The following is a 16826-nucleotide window of genomic DNA, read 5'->3' as shown; positions in this document are numbered from 1 at the left end:
CCACTGCTCGACAAAATTTTACAAAATTTGGTGTTATGGGATGAGAAAAAAAATAACGGGGGTTTGGGATCCTAGAAGTGTCATAGTGAAAGAATTTTTGAAAAATATTGGACCGGGCCTTCACAGTTCAAAACCGAAATATGTATGGAGAACTTGGGGTGTTCAATTGATATGCGCATTAGAACGTGCCGTGCATATTTTTAGGCGTTTTAGATATTTAGGGATGTTTCGTTATTGTCTAACGCCTAAATATATGCACAGCGCGTTCTAATGCACATATCAATTGAACACCTTAAGTTCTCCATACAAACATCGGTTTTGAACTGTGGAGGCCCGGTCCAATATTTTTCAAAAATTCTTTCACTATGACACTTCTAGGATCCCAAACCCCCGTGGGACACCTGTTATTTTTTTCTCATCCCATAACAAAATTTAGTGTTGAACGGTGTACTCAGCTGGTTTTCGTTAGATTCGATCAACGACGATTCAAATGTTTAGCTAGCCAGATAAATTTTGGGAGCTCAACTTGCAGACTAATCATCTGTTCATTGATTTTAAAGCAGCCTACGATTCAAGGAAAAGAAATAAGCTTACGCAGATAATGTCAGAACATGGTTTTTCGGCGAAGCTTATTAGGCTTATTCGCACATGGCTGGGAGGATCAAAATCAAAGAATTCTGATTCCGGATGCAGTGTCTATCTCGCTTGTTTAAAGCAGGTTGATGCTAGTTCAAATTTACTCAAATGATTCAAACGGAGGATAACATGCTTCTAGAGTGGGCCTTCTACATGAGCGTTACGTCTGCCACATATATGTTTGGAAAGCTTCAGAATCGGATAATGGAGTCCGATACGCATGACAGTTTCGAAAATGCAGCCTCTCGCGCGTACTGCCAGCTTCAATCACCCTCAACTTCTTTTTCATATTTATTGAATAAAATTTTGATCGTTTATTGGCTCACTTACGGTGCACAATCGACTAAAGTTTTAGCTACGTCAGTACAGTGGAAATTATTATTTTCATCTTCAAAATCGCGAGGATTAGTGTTCTATGAGCAGTTTTTAACTGAGAGCTTTCTCTGTCAATGACCTTTTTGCATGTTTATGGTGTGGCAGCCCAAGGAAATCCCACTCTCAATCCTGAATTGCTTGTTCGGTACTTTCTTGACGAAAATGAACAGCAGAACTATTTCGGTAGCTTCGACAACCGATTTCACTGAGCCTTAGTACATCAACTGCCAAAAACGCGTGCTAAATGTAAACAATCGATTATTGGTGTATTCAGCTGTTCTATTTTCGTCAAAAAATTACCGAACATGGTATTAAAAACTAATTGTACAAGGAAATTTCCATTACGAAAAGTTCCTGCGGTCCGATCCGAAATCAAACCCGTCACTGTCAGATTGATCATGCTGATTTCCCATGTCTTCACAGCTGTTGCTATATGGGCTCTATGCAGGCCTAGTGGTGTTAATGCTGAGGTTGAATGTATTGAAGTTGTTGATTAATTTGTTTATCTTGGAACAGCTGTGACATGTGGCAATAAACAAATAACGTATTGATGACTTGGGAATCCGTCAACGCATTTACATAACTCGTTCTCTATGAAACTGCCTTTAAAAATCGCAGCTTGCCAGCACAATCGGTTACAAATAAAGTCAAAACAAAGTCAAAATTTCTGCATAGAACAGTCTCTGTTATCACATAACGTGTATTCATGTATAACCTCCTATTAAAAATGAACATGCATTTTAGGAACAACATGTTGTTTTTTTTCCAAGAGCTCACCAACACTGTGTTGCTGAAATGAAGTGCTATTGATACCAACTAGTGCATCAACAGCCATTCAGTTCAACCCACTTCTTTTCACTTGATCGGAAGTGTTTCATCGATTCAAGAGCTGGCCTATGCATTCCCAATAGATACATGATTTAATGTGATCAGGCAGCTTGCCAACCATAACAAGCGCACAGTGGATAGTTGTATATTTTGCCAGAGTATCAACACCATAGATGAACCAGCTCGTTCGACAACGCCAACACCAACTGGGTCTTGAAGAGCTATTCGGTCAGTGCATTGAGTGGGCAATAATTTCTCTCAATTTCTATAGTATACTGGCAGCTAGAAAGGTGGAACCTTAAGTTGTCCTTTTGTCTAAGTTTTCCGATTACATAGAATTAAATTTAGGGTCTCCAGTTAGCCTAGTGGTTAAGGCTATGGATCGCCAATCCGAAGACGGCGGGTTGGATTCCCGTTCCGGTCGGAAAATTTTCTCGACACCCTGGGCATAGTGTATCATTGTACTTGCCTCACGATATACAAATTCATGCAATGGCAGACAAAGGAAGCCCTTCAATTAATAACTGTGGAAGTGTTCGAAGATCACTAAGATGAAGAGTGGCAGGCCAAGTCCCAGTGGGGACGTAGAACCAAAAAGAAGAAGATTTTTTTAAAGAATTGATGATTAGTGAATATGGTCTTGACATATTAAACAAATCTATTGAGTATATGATAAACCTTGGGTTTAAACTCTTAAAAGAGTAAAAGCTCGTTAGATATCGTATATGGAAACAAAGTAAATATATCAAAATAGAATAAACAATGTAAACACTGCAATAGGTAATATAAAGAATCTACTTACTATGCGTATCAAATTTCCTGATTATCGTTTCTATAAGGGTCGTCTTGGGAGCGACGTGTCCTCTTCTGACAGGCATTTTCGCTTCTTCTTTTTCTTCTTCTCTGGGTAACTCTTACTGCTGTATTGCACTTCCTTTTTCCACTACTCCTTCCGGCGTTGGAATTATTATAGCTGGATCTATTAATCACTATAACACTAGTTATCACGCTCACTTTCGCTGGCGCACTCTACTCTAATCGTTGATAATATTTCGAAAGGCTAGTAATCTTGAAGAACGATACGAGGCTAGATAAATTTCACTAGGAAGGAGACTGCTACTAACTTTTATCTTTTAATTTATTTTTTTTGGTATGCAGCTTAAGTGCTTTTTTCGTTGTGGCTATTATTGCTAGTAATTTTCTATTTGCAGCTATTGAAGGATGTATTCGACTGAGTAAGTGGGAGTAGCGAAATGATTGTATTGAAACTTGGATTTTCTGCACTACGGGACTTAAACTAGAGTCGCATTCGATACTTAGTGTGATTTCCCAATTCACTATAATACGGATGAAGGCAACGATTCACTTCCGATATATTTTCTCACGTTAGGTGTTTCTTCGTAGAAACATTTTTTCCTCGTTTTCGAATAAATCCACTTCATTAACGCGGCAAGCACGTTAGACCATTTTTCACACTAGCAGTAGTAACTGGAAGGATCCGCACCAAGCACTCATTCTCTCATTCCATCCGCGGTAGGTCATTTCAGCACGAACGTTGGCACCATCATCGACGTTAAATCCTTTGTTTCTTCTGCCATGCTGCCGTCGTCGTCGGTCGGAGTTGGAATGTTGGCCGGCTTTGCCGTAGTCGTCGTCCTGGCGGCTTTCGTCGAGTTTGCCAAACACAATTCCAATCTTGGCAAACGGCAATGGCTCGGCTTCATCTTTCCGCTTTCGCCGGCATCTTGGCTCAGTGGGTCCTCAGCTCGACTCGAACCCCCCACCGACTGACTGGGACTGCTGGAGCTGGACAACGCACGCTGGCGAAGGGGGTTTCTAATCCGATTGGCGTATTAATTTCTCAGACTCTCTGTTGTTATTGTTCGCAAAAATTTTGCGGAGTCAGACCAGCTCGGCTCTGTTGGTCTCCATGCACTTGGCGTGACTGCAAAAAATATGGAAAAAGGAAAACTATAGGATAACAATTAACCTCGTACTTGAGTGACGAAATGGGCGGAGGAAAGGTGAAAACATCGGGGAGGTTGAGGTGGAGAAAAATCGAATCTGAAAAAGTGTAGTCTCTGATCGAGCTTTTTCCGCAAGCAACCGCGCTTGAGTTCAGTGACGTGTGCCGTATAGGGTCAATTTAGTTTAATATCCTGAAAATATTTACTGCAGAAATGCAACGATATTGAACGTGACATCCCAACTAGGACAAAGCTTGTTTCTCAGCTAGTGATCTATGAGAATTTCCACAGTAGGGCAGTTCAGATTTCAGACATGTAAAAATTCAAAGCTCCCATTTGTTCATTACTATCCTAGAGTCCAGTCAAATTTTCAGCAATTTCGGTGATGAATTAATGGGGTCCTAAAGAAAAATAGGTTTATATGGGAATTACTAAAGGGGATTTTCAAAAAAGGTTCTCCACGTTGCCACAGTGGGACGAAATCAAAAAAAGTGGGACATGGGTATTTACTCAGAAACTATTGGATTTAGCGTTATGTGGTCTTCTACAATGTTTCTCCGTTTTACAAGTACTTTATTTTGAAGTAATAAAATTTTACTTAAGGGTGGTATACACTTAGATAAAAAAATTAACTTTTTTATTTTACATCAAAATTGAAAAATGTTTAAGAAAACATTGTAGATAATGTATTTAGAAGAAACTTTGTCGAAGACCAAAAAATTCTATCTCGCAGTTTAACAAAGTTATAGGGCAAAAATGGTGTATATGTCCCTTAAAATTGATTTTTCGAAATATCTTTTTAGAATGAATTTTCCCAGTTTTTCAATGTTCAGGAAAGTTGTAGATACTGCAAAAATACACATTTTTTCTGAAGACAGCAAATGGCTATCTTTTCGTTTAAAAGACTTAGGAATGTTTTTCTTACTTTTTTATACCAACTTTAGGGGGATAGATCATGCAGAATAGCGGCTATTAGCAGCTAATTTCCACGTTATGTTTTGCATGAACTTACACCTTTTCGATACATATGCAAAACATAACGGGATCTAGCGGGATTCACTACACTTTTTCAGTTTATGTATCTTAAGATTTTAACACAAATACCCCACTTAACAAACAGTATGTTTGAAAGATGATTTCAAAACATTTTTTTATTTTGTATTTGATTAGTAAAGTTGTTGTAGAGCTTTAACACATGGATAAAGTCATAGGGTCAAAGTCAAATTGACTTCTTCAGATCTCAATGATTAATTATACCGATGACCGGAACTTATTTTGACAATCGGAGAAAAGATATTGAACAAAACTCTCACTCGTATGCCAATCGTCATACTAGATATTCTGCAAGGTGTGCAAGAAGGTAACAAGAATGCTATGCTTGCGTGTTAAGCGTGTCGATCGAGCTTTCGTCTTCTGTTCAAGCATGCTTGGATGAATATTGATTATTAACTTCTGCCTCGTGAATCGAAACGAGTTACTGTGTTCTACAACATTCTTCATTGAGATCTGAAGAAGTCAAATTGACTTCGACCCTATGACTTCATCCATGTGAAAATGTTCTAGAACGCGGAGAACCCTTGGAGAGCCCCCATAGTAATTCCCATATAAATCTATTTTGCTTTTTAGCCACCATTACCCTTCCGTTACTCGCGTGATTGGCCACCACCACCAGCAACCCGCTAATGTTGAGTACAAAGAGCGAGATTTTTTCAACGTGTTGTACAAAATACAACAGTGCGATTACTCGAGGGTTAAATCACCACCGAAATTGCTGAAAATTTGACACCAAGCATTGAAATGAACATATGGGAGCTTTAAATTTTGACAATGTTCAAAATCTGAACTGCCCCATTCCACAGTTATTAGCTGAGAGCATCCTTAGTCAATGATCATTTTTCATTTGCATATCGTGTGGAAGGCACGAAGATACTCTGCGCTCAAAGAAATCAAGGAAATGTCCTCTACGAAAAATTCCTAGACTGACCAGAAATCGAACCCGTCACCCTCAGCATGGTCGTGATGAATATCCGTGCGCTTACCGCATCTGCTGTATGGACAAGGTTGAATGTTGAGGGTTGCAAAAAGTTTCCATATTGTATTGAAATTTATTTTTTTATCCCTAAACGAAAAAGAAGCAAAATGTTTTAAGGAATTTTAAAAGCAGTCTGTGGAAAAAATCTTTATGTAATTAATTGAATTTGTGATTGAATTAAATTAAAGTTATTTAAAGAATGGATAAAAATGAAATGTTGAAACAATTTTGCGAATCCCTGCTGTACCCACATTGATTCCTTGGAGCTATTTTAGGTTTTTTTTTTCTCGTGGAACTTTCAATAACATATTCTTAGAACTTTTGGAGATCTCCAATGAAATCCTTCTTCTGGATATCCTAGAACAATTTTCAGTGGAATCTATAGTGAATTTAATGATGAAATCTTTCGGGGCATGTGTGGATGAGTTCGAGGAGTTATTGTAATGGATAAAAGACATACATAAATGTTCAAGGTTTAATAGCAACTGACTGACATTCTGGATATTTGATAAAAAATCCCAGGCACCAACTGCGTAAACGCTGTTCCAATAACGGTAGCGCAATTTAACATAGGTTACAATTGCGATGTATTCTACAGAGTATCTATGGAACCAATGACTTCAGAATCACTACCACCACTGTGTAGATGAAAAAGAACAGAAAAAGTGAAGAAAATTATTGTTTTAAATAGAATTTTGATTAATTTTCATCTGCCCCATATGTCTTCTGCTGACTTTTGAGTCAAAATAATGTAAATTTTCTACCATACTGCAAATAATTCGCACATTGTTATTGGCAAAAATCCATGGAACACTCATTCTTCTTGATATACACGAAAAGAGCGAGGTAAAAGACGGGACCAACGGGGCCCCGTCCATGCTTCTCTGTCTTGTGTTTGTTTTGGAGATAGTGTTAGAAAAGAAGCTGCCAAAGTAATCACAGCTTCCAAACAGTGTTCCAAGTGTCTTCCAAACATTATAGCTGTGACAACTTCAGGGATTTCTACGAGGATTACAGACATTTTCTGAGAGTTTCCCAGTAATTCCTGTTGGAAATTGCCTCGACACTCCTTTAGGAAATCTCGCCGGTGTTGCTGGAATTTATGTGGACGTTTCTGATGCATTGCACCAGGAAGTTTTGCTGGGATACCTCAAGAAATTTACCCAGGGGATCTTCTTAAATTCTTGAAGGACTCATAACAGTAACTACTGGAGAGATCTCAGCTGGAATCCTTCATGATTTTTCCTGTGTTATCCATACAATACCTGCAGAAAATCCTCCAAGAAGATCTTCTTCTTCTTCTTCTTTCTGGCTCTACGTCCCCACCGGGACTTGGCCTGCCTCGCTTCAACTTAGCGTACTTTGAGCATTTCCACAGTTATTAATTGAAGGGCTTCCTTTGCCTGCCATTGCATGAATTTGTATATTGTGAGGCAAGTACAATGATACACTATGCCCAGGGAGTCAATTTTCCCGACCAGAACGGGAATCGAACCCTCCGTCTCCGGATTGGCGAACCATAGCCTTAACCACTAGGCTAACTGGAGACCCTGTTCTTGCTGAAAATCCTTGATATATGTCAGCAATAATTTCCGAAGAAGTTTTAGTAGGATTTCTTGAAGGAATTCCAGCTGTAATTATTGGATTTCATAGAGCAGAAGGAATTTGCGAAGAAATCTCTGAAGGAATCGTATGTAGTAGGAAATCCTGGAAGAATTCCAGAATGAAATTTCGGAGCTTCTATCTAGCGCACTATGTCCGACGTACGTGCGACGCATGGTTTAGGAGAAAATAGATTTTCGCGGGTCAAAAATCCCGATTTTCAGCTGTATGAACAATTAGGGTAAAAGCTCCCTTAGTGGAGGTAGTACCAATAGTGGTGGTAGTGCCAATTTAGCGCTATTTCGATCAAAAAGCTTGCAAATGACATTTTTAATAGAATCATCATAACTAATTAATAACATTAATTCAGTTTTGTGTTTAGGATTTGCCGAAAAACCTATTTTAAACAATTATTTTCCTTAAATTTTTTGCTCCTTTGCACCTATAGTGGTGGTAGTGTTCCTATAGTGGTGGGTCCCATAAGAATTCAATGGGATGCGCCACTATAGGAACCAATGTTAAATTTTACCTCCATAATAGGAACCGTGTACCTATAGTTGGTGCAAGTGATTTATTAGCAAAAAGTGAAATAAACAATGGTTTTTACATTTTTCCTAGCAAATTTAAGTGAAAAACTACCGATTAACGTTTTCAGACTTTTTATTTTGTGGTATTATCAATTTTATTCAATTATTTTTCCACAAGGAGCTACTAATACCACCACTATTGGTACATTTACCCTACGCAAAAACAAATTACGACCTTTCCACAAAGCAAATTGGGCGCCGCAGCTTATAGTGGAGATAGCAATCGCTAGAACCGAACCAATGCATCAAAAGAAAAGGTGGAAAAATAGTATCCAGCAATTTATGAGCGGTAATGGCCGCCGCAATCATGCTCACTTTCTGGTAGGGATAAGCCGATCTGACGTTTGGCTTGTGTCGCTTGGCAGCTGATCGATAAGATCGATCATAAAACTTATTGCTCAGATGTCAAACGACACAAGCCAAACGTCAGATCGGCTTATCCCTACCAGAATGTAAGCATGATTGTGGCGGCTGTGATGTCCTGTCTTTTCTGAAGATGCTACTTCACAATATCCACATTTTACACTACTTATTTATACTACAATTCAGAATAATATATTAATGCTCACACTCGACTATCGCTGACTGACTTGGTATTCTCTCATACACTCACATCAGTGGCCACAGTGGCCATTACAGCTTGTGAATTGCTGGATGGATTCGTACACGGATCCGTTGATTGTGAGGCATATCCCTTACCTCTCGGCTATTTCACCGAGTTAGAAGGTGAATAATAAATATGATACTGCTTCTATGATTCCTACTGAAACGGGTTTGTCGACACTTTCCGGTGCCAACCAGGGTGTACACGGGGAGTGTGACAATTGTTGGAAAACGATGTAACCGAACGAAATTACGTTCGAAATTGGTAACATCGCCAGAAATTACGCGCCTGGATATTACAAAATTATTTGCTGTGTAGATTTCTTCAAGAATTCCTGTGTAAATTTAGGGATTTATTCAAGGATTCCTCTAGGAATTCCTCTCGGATTACCTCCAGAAGTTCTTGCTGGGATGCCTTCAGGATTTCTCCAAGCACTCTTACTGATATTTCTCAAGAAATGCCAGATGGTATCTTTGTAGTTATTCACGGAGAAAAATTAATGCAGTTTGACTCAACAAACGCGTTTGTTGATTATCCAACTGGGAAAGAGATTGATTGAAACTACCAATTTGTTGTTTTGAATCACTTTTTCAGTTTGAAAACACCAGATTTATTTGTTGTTTCCACAAACGAAAGTTGTAGAAAAAGAACTACCAAATGGGTTGATGCAAACCAAAATGTTTGTTATTTGTACTAATACATTGGTTTACATTTATCAAAGTGGGGGTTGTTTTCGTTAACCTACACAGCTTGAAAAAAAAAACGCCGACGTTCTACCGAAATCTCAACCGTTAAGTTTGTTTTACAGGAAAAAATCGACAACTTCTTCCAAAATTCGTTAGAGTTTGACAGATAAAAGATAATATTTTACCGAAATTTGGTATTTTTTTTTACAGAATTTCGTTAAAAACCCATTACCGGACGCTCAGCTGTTGAGATTTCGATAAAAATTACCGAATGCGATTAGCTGTGTACACAAACTAAAACATTAGGTTGTTTTAACTAATGAGGCAGGTTAATAAAACCACAGAGAACAGACATCCAGGCTAGAACAAATTTCACTCTGAAAGTTGTGTAAGGATTTGAATCTTCACTTGAGTAAGGTTGCAAACCAATACACGACGACATCACTAACGCCGTCAAACACCATATTGCCACAGTCAGTGGTGAATTGAAACATTTCAAGTGGTGAATTAAATTAGTATGGGAAATTAACCGATTGCAGCGCCATGCTATTGCCACTTGTGTTGTCGATTTCAAATGGCCGTTAAATTCCTTACACAGTTTCGGAACTGGACTTGGATGTCTGTTCTCTGTGATAAAACTGATATGTTGGTAGGAGAAAAAACAACCAACATTTTAGTTTGAAAACGATTCGTACAAACCAAACTTGCGGTTTATTTCATTGCTGCTTCCATTCCATCGCTCGAAGAGATCAAAGTCGGCAGGTCGGACTGAAAAGTTGCGATAAACCTGCAAAATAAAGTTTGATAAAAAGTTCCGTTCCAATAGTAAGATTAATATATATTTTTGTTGTTTATGTGTACAATGTGTAACTAATAATTGTATATTTATAAATTTATTGTTTCTAGACTGCAGAGGCAAGTGGCACAGGTGTAAACCTGCAAACTAAGGTGAAAAGTGCATCTTGGGTTCACCCATGGCCAGAACCCAGACACAACGCCCACAGCAGATACTTTTGTCATTCAGGAGGAAATTTGATCTGTGTTGCCAAGTCTAATGCGTTCTCCTGGTGTTTCTCCACACCAACATGGGATGCTATAACGGCTTATCACTTGGAAAACGGTACGTGGAAAGGACTACCTCACCATTTCATGATTTCATTCTTGGCTGGGTATCACAAGATAGCATTCAGATTAAACCATGTAGCTTAACATTAAACCGACTTTGTAAATTCAGGCCAAACATGTCTAAAGGTTCTATCCAAGGTTCTATCTGCAGAAGAGAGGCTCTCTTTGATTTCCCTCTCTTTCGTTAATATCTCAGCTGTTTATTTTAATTATGATTGTCTCCTTGCATTGAACGATGGTCAAAACAATCGTCTTCAGATTTGTACTACAAAAGTTGTTGAAAAGTGTACCATTACATTGCAATAATTGAAAAGTGAACAAAGAGAGCCTCTCAAATGCAGATAGGACCTATTGAATTGTTTGGCCTGAATTGATCAAATAAAACACACCCCAACAAGCAAACATATGTGAATTAATTGAAAATAGTAGAAAATTATTCTTAGTAAATTTTTAATGGCAAATTGGTTGAAAGAAACCATGACGATTAGTAAAAAAAACTAATGAAAACGTTTGTTATCACAGCTGTCAAAATAAAATAACTACCATAATGGCTACCGTGGCCGACGAAATAACCACTGAAATTAGTTGTTTTCAACTACCAGCGGTAGTAAAATCAAACTACTCTTTCGCTTGTGCCAAAATCAACGTGAAATTCCGGTTGAATTAAAACAAATTTAGTTTGTATTTACCATTTTTTTTTCTCCGTGTTAATAAAAAGAAAATCGTGTTAAGTACCGTGTTGTTTCAGACGTGCTCCAAGATTGCTCGGTGGATTTCCACCAGGAATGCCTGGAGGAATCCCAGCAGCATTGTGGGAGCAAAAAATCTGAACAGGATTTCCACAAAAAATACAAAACAAAAATCATAAAAGCAACTTTAGAAAATTTCAGAAGGATTAAGGATTCCCTAATAAAATCTGGGCGATTAACACCCCCCTCACCCCCGCAACTTCCTAGTTGAGCTCAGTTTCGCGTACCTACTTTCAAATCACAGATGACGCTACTGTACGTAAACAACGAGTCCATCCTTCACTGATGCAACCATTTTTGCCCATGCAGAAACACGTTATCGTTTCGTGGTGAGTGGAAGCGAACAAGAGGTTAGCGTTTCGTATCAAAAGGACGTATGCCATAACTCCGGAACGCCTTGACTGATTTGGACCATTTTCAACAGCAAATGCGGTAAAATTCCGGTTCGATTCGAGCTATAATCCAAGAAATCGGCTAATGGGAAGAGCACACATACATACACACATACACAGATATCATCTCAATTCGTCAAACTGAGTTGATTGTTGATTTCAGTACACTTTGATGTACGAGAAAGGCAAAAAGGCGTTGGTAACCAACATTACCATGGGTGACGGGTTAGTTTCTCGGTTGGTCCAGGAACTTTTTGCAAAAGAAAGTTCCTGGACTTTCTTGGGAATCTTCGTGCCTGCCACACATAGCATAAAGGGTAAAATATTCGAGGATTGTTTTTAAAAACTTCCGAAAAATAATTCAACTAGTTTGTGGACTTTGTACCCAATTTTTCATGGTTGTATCAAGACCTAATTTATATCTTATTACTGAAAAGTATGAATGTTATTACAAAACAAATCCCTTTATTGAATCCCTCGACACGTATCCGTGCCAGAGGAATTCAATGTTTTACACTCTGCGATGGACGGCCGAATCCTTGTTTATCTGTTTGTAATTTATTGATTGTTTATATTTATTATATGCACTTTTGCTTTACTCCCAGTAGACAGAATAGGTAGAAAATAGCACCAGCAGCAGCAATGGCATCGACAACCAATGTCTATCTATCCTTGAATGAATGAACCTCTGCAGCCAGCAGTTAGGTGAAGGGTGGTGATCCTGTCAGCCCATTTCCCCCCATTATTGCATGTCCTGCAATTGTGCAAGCTAGAACCAGTCGGGAAAATCGGAAATTCTTTTTTTTTATTCGACTGTGATACATTTTTTACATGCCGACAAGTGTTTAAAATAATTCCGAATCGTCAATCGACAGACAATGTTTTATGCATTCCATCCACACCATCGGGCACGCCGCCGCTATCTTTCTCTCACGCGGTTCATTTCTATACATAGTGGATTATGATGGGGAGCTTTGGCATCATCGTCCTTTGCAGCAATAGTGTCGGTCGGCTGAGCGGAGCAAAACCCTGGCAATAGATCATAATGAAATATTTTTTTTTTTATTCTTAATCACTTAACCTAATTTACAGCTCTATTGTCCACTGGGGCACTACGTGAGCAATTTCAATTGACAGCTGCACTTACATTTTGTACAGCGCCTAGATTCTTATTCTACTTTATCGAACTGGTTGCCTTTCTGCTGCTTTCACTTTTTCTACTTTATACCTAGTAGAATGATGAGCACAAGGATGGTGATGGATGGCCGTTGTTCCTTTCCAGTCCGATTGGGAGTCCATTATGAGTAGCAGTTCGCCGATGTCCAGGTATCCGGGTCCGTTTGAGCCATGGGGCTCAGAAGAGGGTCAGTGTCAGTTGCTCTCGGGGGAAAAGCAACTGACGAAAAATTGCAAGTACCGGGGCTGGGAATCAAACCCATGACCATCCGCATATGAAGCGAACGTGTGACCAACTACGCCACGGGCCCCGGCAATAATGAAATATTGAGTCCGTTGATTTTATCCGTGCCGCCGTGTCGTCCATGATGGTCGAAATTGAGTGCCGTTACTAAAGTAGCTGTGGCCTTACCGGAAGTAGCCTTCGGATGTTTGGCAATGTGCTCGTGACATGATGAGGCCCAATTTAGTGGAAAATGGTTTATGATCTTCGGATGAAAATCGTTGTTGGGTGCACAATTTTACTGTCCTGCCTGTGGAAATAGGGTGCGTGTTTATGTTAAATTGAAATTACTGTGGGTGGTGACGTAAATTTGTTTTCAAATGAGAAAACTATTTTAAAACGTTTTTCTTCTGGTTTGCAATTCAACAAAATCGTTAAAGGACTATAAACAAGATAAAATTTTCGAGCCCAGCCTCACGTGAAAGGTGTGCGCTTTAACCGTTGCTTATCATAGCAATAGACGAATTTCGCGCCAACTCGACCAGTGGTTGGCAATACCCTCTCAGAATCGATTAAAACTTGGTGGGCATAAAGACTAGGTTTTTATAAGCAACTTTGCATACTTAAATTTTCGAAAATTTTCAAGAGTAACATTTGAAGAGGGCCTAACTTTTTTTCGAAGAATTTTTTAAAATCGATGTAACTCAAAAATGACAAGACCTATAGAAAAGTGTTGTATGGGGGACTTTTAGAGAATTGTCCAAGCTTTCATGAAAAAATATTTTAAAAATTCTAAATACATTTTTACACGCTAAAAAAAATATTTTTAAAATTAAAAGTCAACTTACAGAAAATGCCCACTTTTTTATGTTTTGAATTTTTTTCCAAGAAAGTCAATATTTTTGCCTAACTTTCCTCCATACATCACAAAAACTTTTTCATGTTATTTTTTTAGCGTGTTGCGCATTAACTCGTAAAGGATGTATCAAGAATCCTTATACCCATTTAATAACACTCAATGGGCATTACAACTTTGTTTGATTGGGTGCCTTCTTTTTCCTGGCGTTACATCCCAACTGGAATAGAACCTGTTTCTCAGCATGTTTTGATATCTGAATGCTTAAAACAGCATTCTGTTTGCTGAAATTGTATTATTGTGTGCCTAGAACCACTGAACTAACATCATTATTAGAAGCGAATGATAAAGAATCGGTTTTATTTCAACAATGGCTAACCACTGAACGATGCAATTTGGAAACTATTACTAAGACTATAGACGAGTTTGTTCCGTATTTTGTAGAAAAAGTTGATAAGCTTATAACTCATGATTTCATTTATAGAGAACAATCCTCATTTTTGCGGGATAAAAAAGAATCTCTTAAACAGGGTGAAGTATTAACAATTTGGGACTTTTCAGAAAATTATTCATTTATCATTCAAAATTCAGCTCAAGGTTACCATTGGAATAATTCTCAAGCTACCATTCACCCCTTTGAAGTGTACTACAGAAAAGAAAATAAGTTGGAAAACTTGAGCTTTATAATAATATCTGAAGTACTCACACACGATACAAAAGCAGTTCAGTTATTTAAATCAAACTGCTGGATTTCATTAAACAATCGATTGATTTCTCAAAAATTACTTTCATGTCAGATGGAGCAGCAGCTCATTATAAGAACAAAAAAAAATTTGCCAGTTTGTGCAGTTTTCGGTCCAAGTATGGATTGGAAGCAGAATGGCACTTCTTCGCAACTTCACATGGCAAAGGTCCATGTGACGCTGTTGGAGGTACTCTCAAGCGAATGGTAAAACGAGCAAGTCTTGCTCGAGATTATGGAAACACAATCACAACTCCTCGAGAACTGTATGACTGGGCAGTTAAACAGCCAGATACACATATAACAAAATTGAATTTTAGCTTTATTTCAAATGAACAATATGCAAAAATGACGGATGAACTTAAAGAACTTTACACATACAGTCACGTAAAAACAATACCTGGTACACACAAATTTCATTAATTTGTGCCAATTTCTGAAAATCAAATTGAAGCGAAGTAGTTTTCGAATTCAAAAGATAATCCAAAAAAGTTTACTTTGTTTCAGATAGACTTAAGATCTAATATTCATAAAACGTTACAATAGAATGTATAAAAGAAGGATGTATATATTGTAGAAAAGAAAATAATTGAATACACATATACATATGTACATATTTTATCAATACACAAGCGTTTTCATTGATATAAAACCCTAAAAGCAAATTTGTCTTGAGCCCTTTCCAATATCAAGCACGTTTTCAATGTCAAGCACGTTAAGATATTAAAAAAGTAGTTGAGCCCATTAAGTTTTAATGGATTGTCATTAGGATTCTGGATACATTACTGTACGAGTTAATGCACAACACGCAAAAAAAAAAATAAGATGAAAAAGTTTTTTTAGAAAAAAAATTTTTCCTTAAAAGTGCCCATCTTGTGATGTATGGAGGAAAGTTAGGCAACAATATTGACTTTCTTGGAAAAAAATTTCAAAACATAAAAAAGTGGGCATTTTCTGTAAATTGACTTTTAATTTTAAAAATATATTTTTTAGCGTGTAAAAATGTATTTAGAATTTTTAAAATATTTTTTTATGAAAGCTTGAACAATTCTCTAAATGTCATCCATACATCACTTTTTTGTACATCTTATCATATTCGAGTTATTTTTTGTGAAAAAAAAACGGTTTAAGAACTTTGACTCTTTTTAACTGTTAGTCTAGGTTAATTTTGAAAAAACAAAATACGCAAAGTTGCTTGAAAAGGTAAAGTCTTGAAACCTACAAAATTTCATAACATTCTGAGGGGGTGCTGCCAACCCCGAAGACGAGTTGGTGCGAAATTCGTCAATATAAATAATTAGTATGTTGTGATTCGAAGGAATGCAGGTGCCGAATGCAAGCAGGGCGACGGACTCGTCTTCAAAACTGAAGAGTCTAAGTACTCGAAAGTCTTGATGGCGATGAGGAACAACGCCTAGCCCGTGGATCTGGGAGATGACGTACGCAGTATTAGACGTCATTGGCGTAGCTAGGATTTTCTGAATGGGGCCCAGGGGGGGGCCTGACGCCTGACTTGAGATGACTTTTAAACGGCATGGGCGCCCGATATGTGTATGTATATGCAAATCGGCATTCCAATTTTGAGGAATCAAAATGACTGGTTTAGATATGTTTCTAGTTTCGTTAACTATTTGAGTATGAGCAATTCCTCCATGGTTTTTTCCATAGCTTGCTGCAGTGATTCCATCATGAGATTCCATCTAGAGATTCCGTCGAGAATTCATTCAGGGATTTAACCACATATTTCATCGGGGATTTGTTCTGGGATATTATTAGAGGTTACTCCAGTGATTGTTCTAATGCTATTTTCGAGTTTTCCTTCAGGAATTTCTCCAGAGATCCTTTAAGGTATGGCTGCAGAGATTTCTTCAGGAATTTCTCCATATTCAAGAATTCTGCTAGATATTGCTCCAATAGGTCTTTCTGGTAATATTTGAAGTGTTTCTGTAGGAATGTCTTCTAGAAATTTTTTCAGAAAATTTAACTAGAGATTTATAATCCAAGGAATTTCTTAAAAAAAATTGTAAAAAAAATCAGAAATTACTGCACACATGGATTTCTTCAGATTTTTCTTTCCAGGGAAGAGATGCCATATATACAGATTTTTCTGTATTATACAGATTTTTGACCTTCTATTCAGATAAGATACAGAGTACAGAAAAATACAGATTTTAAGAATGTGATACAGATTTCTCCAAAAATATAAAATTTGAACTTATATTGAATAAATTTAATGAATACTGTAT

The 16826-nt window shown here is 37.7% G+C and overlaps 1 protein-coding gene across 9 annotated transcripts in view; it reads right to left on the bottom strand.

Moving 5' to 3' along the window:
• Positions 1–16826, bottom strand: part of LOC109423356 (potassium voltage-gated channel subfamily H member 6) — a 518403-nt gene that overhangs the window by 454344 nt on the left and 47233 nt on the right. For all 9 annotated transcript variants that reach the window (XM_062854256.1, XM_062854260.1, XM_062854257.1 and 6 more), the window contains exon 2: positions 2642–3784. In XM_062854256.1, coding sequence (XP_062710240.1) covers positions 2642–2717 — 76 coding nt within the window. In that variant the 5' untranslated portion in view covers positions 2718–3784. The remainder of the gene's footprint in view (positions 1–2641; positions 3785–16826) is intronic.

This window comes from Aedes albopictus, chromosome 2 (assembly GCF_035046485.1).
Source record: "Aedes albopictus strain Foshan chromosome 2, AalbF5, whole genome shotgun sequence".
In the NCBI taxonomy this organism is placed as follows: Eukaryota; Metazoa; Arthropoda; class Insecta; order Diptera; family Culicidae; genus Aedes; species Aedes albopictus.
The sequence above is the reverse complement of the archived record's forward strand: the minus strand, read 5'-3'. Positions and strand labels throughout refer to the sequence as shown.